The sequence below is a fragment of the Trichechus manatus genome, unplaced genomic scaffold (assembly GCF_000243295.1).
Source record: "Trichechus manatus latirostris isolate Lorelei unplaced genomic scaffold, TriManLat1.0 scaffold00048, whole genome shotgun sequence".
NCBI lineage: Eukaryota > Metazoa > Chordata > Mammalia > Sirenia > Trichechidae > Trichechus > Trichechus manatus.
The window spans coordinates 6134605-6140745 of NW_004443984.1; the positions used below are offsets into that span (position 1 = coordinate 6134605).

At 49.5% G+C, this 6141-nt stretch overlaps 1 protein-coding gene across 1 annotated transcript; it reads left to right on the forward strand.

The window, feature by feature from the left end:
* The first annotated feature begins 2660 nt into the window (after window positions 1-2660).
* ID3 (inhibitor of DNA binding 3) lies at window positions 2661-4265 on the forward strand. The gene is made up of 3 exons (XM_004377131.2): window positions 2661-3020; window positions 3139-3223; window positions 3770-4265. The coding sequence occupies exons 1-2, from the start codon at window positions 2721-2723 to the stop codon at window positions 3196-3198; spliced, it is 360 nt and encodes a 119-aa protein (XP_004377188.1). The 5' UTR covers window positions 2661-2720; the 3' UTR covers window positions 3199-3223; window positions 3770-4265.
* The last annotated feature ends 1876 nt before the right edge of the window (window positions 4266-6141 follow it).

The window sequence follows — 6141 nt, forward strand, 5'->3', positions numbered from 1 at the left end:
CTGACCCCCATTTTACAGAAAACGAGGCCCAAGAAAGGAAGGAAATGTGTCCAAGGCCACACTGCAAGTTACTGGCATGGCCAGGAACGAATTCTGCTTGCTGATCCCACTGTATCCTTCTCCTGCTTATGTCATACGGCTCATGGGCATTTCATTGTGAAATAATGAACGTGAAGGTGCTTTGCAAACCACAAACAAGCCAGAGGCATCAGTGTGGTAAATAGAAATGTTGTTAGTTGCTATCCAGTCAACTGTGACTCATAGCGACCCTGTATGACGGAGTAGAACTGCCCCCATAGGGTTTCCTAGACTGTAATCGTTAAGGGAGCAGATGGCCAGGTCTTTCCTCCCACAGAGTCTCTGGGTGGGTTCAAACTGCTGACCTTTCAATTAGCAGCTGAGCGCTTAACCATGGAGCCACCTGAATTCCTTAGAGGAAGGAGAAGGACAAAGGAGAACTGGCTTCATGCTGGGCCCTCAGGTACCAAGGACACTAAGATGGAGAGTGCCTGTCCCACACCCTGCACAAAAGAGGCACTCAATAATTTTTTGTTGAATGAATTAGGTAGGTCTAAATAGTTCCATTTTATGGATGAGAAAATTGAGGCACAGAGAGGCAACTTATGCAAAATCCACACAGTTAGTAAAAGAATGGGGATTTGAACATAAATCTGTCCAGCCCTGAACCTGAAGGCTGTGATTTTTCAAAAATCCCCTGGACTTGACTATTTTGCGCAAACCATGGAAGTTTGCGTGGTCATTTAGAAGCCTCCATAGTCACCACTTTCCCTTCCCATGACCAGACAGTTGGCTCACTCTTCACTTGACTTATGTAGCACATAGACTGATTCATTCACTCACAGGTTATTTCCTGACCCCTCCCCTCCTTCTTACACTAAAGAGGCTGTCCTTGAAAACACATACTCAGGGACAAACCTTTCGAAAACCTCTTTTTGGGACACAGAGCCCTGTGTTATGATGGAAAAGAACAAGGCTTTAAGGATGGCTTTGATATTAACTTATGGTGTGACATTAGACATGTTTTATATCCCCTCTCTGGGCCCTTTGCTACTCCACACTAGCCTGTCCAAATTTCATAAAGCCTTAGATTTCTAGAGTTGGAAAAGATTTAACATAATTCTTTAGCATCATCTCCCCCATTTTACTAACACGGCATCTAAGGCTAGAGTACCTGGGCTTGTTCAAGATTGCATGACAAATTATTGACAGAGCTGGGATGTTGAACTTGGGACTCTCAACTTCCAGTGTTCTTTCCACTACAACTATTTTGAGACTTTCCTAGCTCTGAGCTCCCATTGTCCTGTTAATCAGTGTCACACACTATTGAACCCTTAATTGTTTCCTGTGGTAATATGGTCTCCCCAAATTGTGAAATCTTTGAGAGCAGGAGCCACATTTTATGTGAAGCAACTCCATAAATATTTACCAACTGCCTGATTAAGGAAGCAACCATTGGGAGATACCACTTGGTCACTTCCAAGATGGAAACCAGCTCCCTGGAGCTGCAAATCCCCAAAAGTCCTAGGAAGTGAGAAGATGACAAGCAAAGAACACTGAGTGCAATGTCAACAGGGCTTAGTTTGCCTGTCCTCTGCTCCCTTTTCTGGGCTCTCAGATGGAGCTGGAGCTATTTCAGCAAGGCTAAGTATAATCAAGCCCAGGTGGCCTGTCCTTCCATAGCAGAAAGGGACAGACAATAGAGTGGTGAAATTACCAAACTATTGTTTTCTGCACAGAGGTGAAGAGTGGGGGAGCAGAGGGAAAGAGTTAAAAGAATCGCTGTTGGGAACAGGGGTTCCTAAATACGATTATCTAGAAATTGTCCTTTCTGTCCCTCTACATTAAAAGCTCTGTCTAAAACTCTAATCAAACCCGCTTTCACAACAAACTGGGCATATATTTGGCTCCTCATGGAGTGCATGGGGCCAGAGGGTCGGAGCTCTTTCCTTTCTCCATGCAAAAAGCACGGATTCAGGCTGCTTTCTTTTCCCTTGTTTCTCAAATAAGTAGTGTTCTCTGCTCAAACCCTTTCCCCCTCCTCCTTCTGCAATCTCAGCGCCTAGCCCAAATCTGTTTTCTTCATTGTAACCTCAGCTTCACCGCAATTAATTTTTTTTCTTCTGGTCACAAGATAATTCCTGACGCCAGTGAGTCTGGAGGTCAGACGAACAGCAAATTGGGGAACAAGGCGGCACTAATTCCTTACAAGTTTCTCTTGAAAAATCTTTTGCTTAAAAAAAAAAAAAAGCTTGCTGTTTCAGGGATTTATGACCTCGGAGGAGCGGTGGGTTCGAACCAGTGTTGGTGGACTGGCAGGCGGCAGGGGAGCTCAAAGATCTGGGGTGCTGCCAGGAAAAGGCAAATTCTTAAAGTTAATGGTTTTAAGTGATTTTTAAAATCCTTGCTAGCTAAGAGGCCCGCCTCTCCCCAGTATCAGCGCTTCCTCATTCTTTGAATCCGCGGCTCCGCGGTATTCGGCGTCAGACCATCCGGAGGAAGCCTGTTTGCAATTTAACCGGCTTGTGAACACCCAGGGTTGGCTGAGGCGGGACCAGGACGGACATTTTTGCATAAAGGGGCGTACCATTGAGGCGGGCTCTATAAACACCGGTGGTTGCAGGCGTGAGCGCATTGCAAGCTGCTCTAGAGGTTCTTGTTGCTTTTCGGCTTTCTTGGCACCTGCATCTTCACGTTCCAACATGAAGGCGCTGAGTCCGGTGCGCGGCTGCTACGAGGCGGTGTGCTGCTTGTCGGAGCGCAGCCTGGCTATCGCGCGGGGCCGTGGCAAGGGCCCGGCAGCCGAGGAGCCGCTGAGCCTGCTCGACGACATGAACCACTGCTATTCGCGCCTACGGGAACTGGTACCCGGAGTCCCGCGAGGCACTCAGCTTAGCCAGGTGGAAATCCTGCAGCGCGTCATCGACTACATCCTTGACCTGCAGGTGGTCCTTGCCGAGCCGGCACCCGGACCCCCAGACGGCCCGCATCTTGCTATCCAGGTGAGCGTGGGCGTGCTCGGGAGTCAGGGAAGGGATGATTGCTTTTTCTGCAATGTTGCGCAATTCCCAGAAATCCCAAGTGCCATGCATAACTCTTCCTTCTTTACTTCTCTTTCAGACAGCCGAACTCACTCCAGAACTCGTGATCTCCAATGACAAGAGGAGCTTCTGCCACTGACCTGGCCGTCCTGGAGCACCTCCAGGTGTGTGTCCCCTCCTCCCCAGGTACCCTGGGTCGGGGCGAAGGGAGGCTCAAATGGCAAATCCTAGAGTTGGCAGGTCTTTTAAGGGGTTTACCGCCTCTTGGTGTAGGAAAACTAAGGCCTGAGAGGGGTAAACGACTTGCCTTCGGTCACATTAAATGAATAATAAGATCAATTTCCACCTAATGCGCATTCTAGCATTAAAGGCTTGTTTCTCCTGCCCTTCCCCAGTGGCCAAAGATTGGATAAAATAAACGCAGGTCCGACCAAATAAAATAACCTTTGTCTGGACTCGTAAAGGGAGCTGTGGAGCGGTCTTTTTTAGCCCCCTCCCAACTAGTGCCAATTCCAAGGGGTGGGGGGTGGTGCAGGCTCCGCCTGATCCTTTGGCGCCAACTGGGTGGGGACAGCGTGGGGCGCGGAGTTATCAGCTGGAGGTAGAGACCAAGTTTCCTCCCTGGCGCCGGCCAGTCTGCGGACTGCCCCCACCTCGGCGCTCTCGGCGGAAACTGACGGCTCCCTGATCTTCTTCCCTCCCCCGCCCAGAACGCAGGTGCTGGCGCCCGTTCCGCTTGGGACCCGGGACACTCTCCGGCCGGAAGCTCGAGGGCATGGATGCGCCCCAACCTCGCTCTGCCCACTTGACTCCCCCAAACGCCTGCCTCGAAGCTGGATCTGGCGCCCGGGGGCGAAGGACTGTGAACTTGGGTGGCCTGAAGAGCCAGAGCGAGCTCTGGGTACCAGCTGGGCAACGTCACTCAGTCCCCACCCCCAAGTTTAAAGACTGTCTGTTCGGAGTATGGAGGTGTGTGTGTCGGGGGTGGGAGTGGGTGGCTGCTCTCCAAACTCTGCCAAGGCGGCCGTAGAGCTGGTCTTCTGGTCTCCTTGGAGAAAGGCTCTGTTGCCCTGATTATGAACTCTATAATAGAGTATATAGCTTTTGTACCATTTTTACAGGAAGGTGACTTTCTGTAACCATGCGATGTATATTAAACTTTTTATAAAAGTTAACATTTTGCATAATAAACCGTTTTTAAACACGTGTCTGTAATCTGATTGGACATCCCCTTCCCCCATTCCTTAAGTATTAATTCGTTTTCTCACACAGGCTGAGTTTAGGGAAAGAAATACATGTCTGGTTTGGGAGTTTATTCCCTTGGGAGGGAGATGGGAAAATGCCCATCTTGAGGCTGAGGCTGGGATGGGAAGGGCTCATGTGGAAGCTCCATATACACTGATGGTTGGGTGCAGAGAAGATCTTGGTCCTACTCCATTTTACTGGTGAGGGGGACCAGAGAGGGGAAGTGATTGGCACAAGCTCACCCAGTAAGTAAGGGGGTGCAGGCTAGAACCTGAGTTGCCTGAGTGCTGTTTTTGTGTCCTTTGAGAGCTGTTAGGCTACACTAGCAGGTAGGTGTTCTCTTTGCCAGTGGTACACAAGGACACTTCTAGTAGGGAAGGTGAGGAGAGTGAAGCCACTAGTTTGCCTCACCTAGTGTTCAGATGTGAGTGGTGGTTGATAGACCCATTTCAAAGATGAATAAACTGATCCCTGGGCCTGTTTCATTTCCTTCCTGGTGCTCTCTGGTCTGACTTCTTGCCGGCTTCCAAAGTTAGAAAAAGGAGAGAAGGCTCTTTCCTCAATTCCCCAGCCACTTTGATGAGGATTTGGGTGCTGGTAGGGAAGTCCTGGTACTAATCTCTAACACTTATCTCTGAGCAGCAGTTGTGGACTCTAACCCTGTGCTGGGACTTGAGCAAGAGGCCCCATAGCCCTCATTCCTTCCTACAATACCTCAGTCTGGAGCATACAATGTAAAACTTTATTTATTCCTACTTCAAAAATGGGGAAACAGGCTCTTTGAGTTACAGTTTCTCTCAACCCCTGAAGAGGCAGAAATGGGATTTGAATCTCAACTCCAGCAACTAGCATTGTGGACAGGAGCAAGGCCTGGAACTAACCACTCTGTCGGGCAAGGTCTAGGAGCGGGGCAAAGGGCAGGACCCAATCTGTGCCATTACTCGCTGCCCCCAACTTGGTGGCTCCCCAGGTGGGCTCCACCAGGCACCTGGTCTTACTGAATTCCTGTTTATGATATGATCTCATCTGTATGTTGGCCCCTGGCAGGAGTTACTGCTATATTTCATAACAAACAGGTCACATCATCACCCTAAACGCCTCAACCCTGGTGAGCTTTCTGGGGTGAACAGGGGCATGGAAGGGGGCAACCTCTGTCTTTGCCAACCATCCTCCCAGCCTAACCAGTGGTTCTTAACCTGTATTGGGTACTGGTCCCCTTTGATGATCTAATGGAAGACAGGAACTATCTTCAGAAAACACATACGCACACACCTTTGCAGAGGACTAGCAGACCTCTTCCCCTCCCTACGGGAAGTCTGCAGACCCAAGTAAAGAACTCTTGCTTCAAACTTCAAGACTCGGACTAGGTCCAGCTTGTATTGTTTGTTGGCTATGCTATACTAATTCTAGAGACAGCCACACAAGGTGTGAATCCCTGCTCTGCCTACTAGCTATGCAACCGAAGGCTGGAGACCGGCCCTCTTGAGCCTCGGTTTCTGAATTGGTAAAAGGGAGCTGATCCTGAGCAAGCACTCAGAGTCACCTGGTCGCACATTACACTGTTAATCGCAGTAGAGCCAGGCACTGAACTCAAGTCTTTGGATGCTACGTTCTGTACCCCTTCTGCCACAGCCTACTGCCTCTTGCTCACTCAGAAGTTGCGAACCATGGAAGGCTCAAAAGAGCCCCATCAGTCATCTGCCATGTGATCTTGAACAAGCCACTTCACCTCTCTGAGCCTTTCGCTCCTCCCTTACCCAGCAGCTGGTGGTTCTAGCACCTCTACATCCTCAGACAGGAGATAATGGTGGGAAAGTTCTTTGAAATGCATCACACA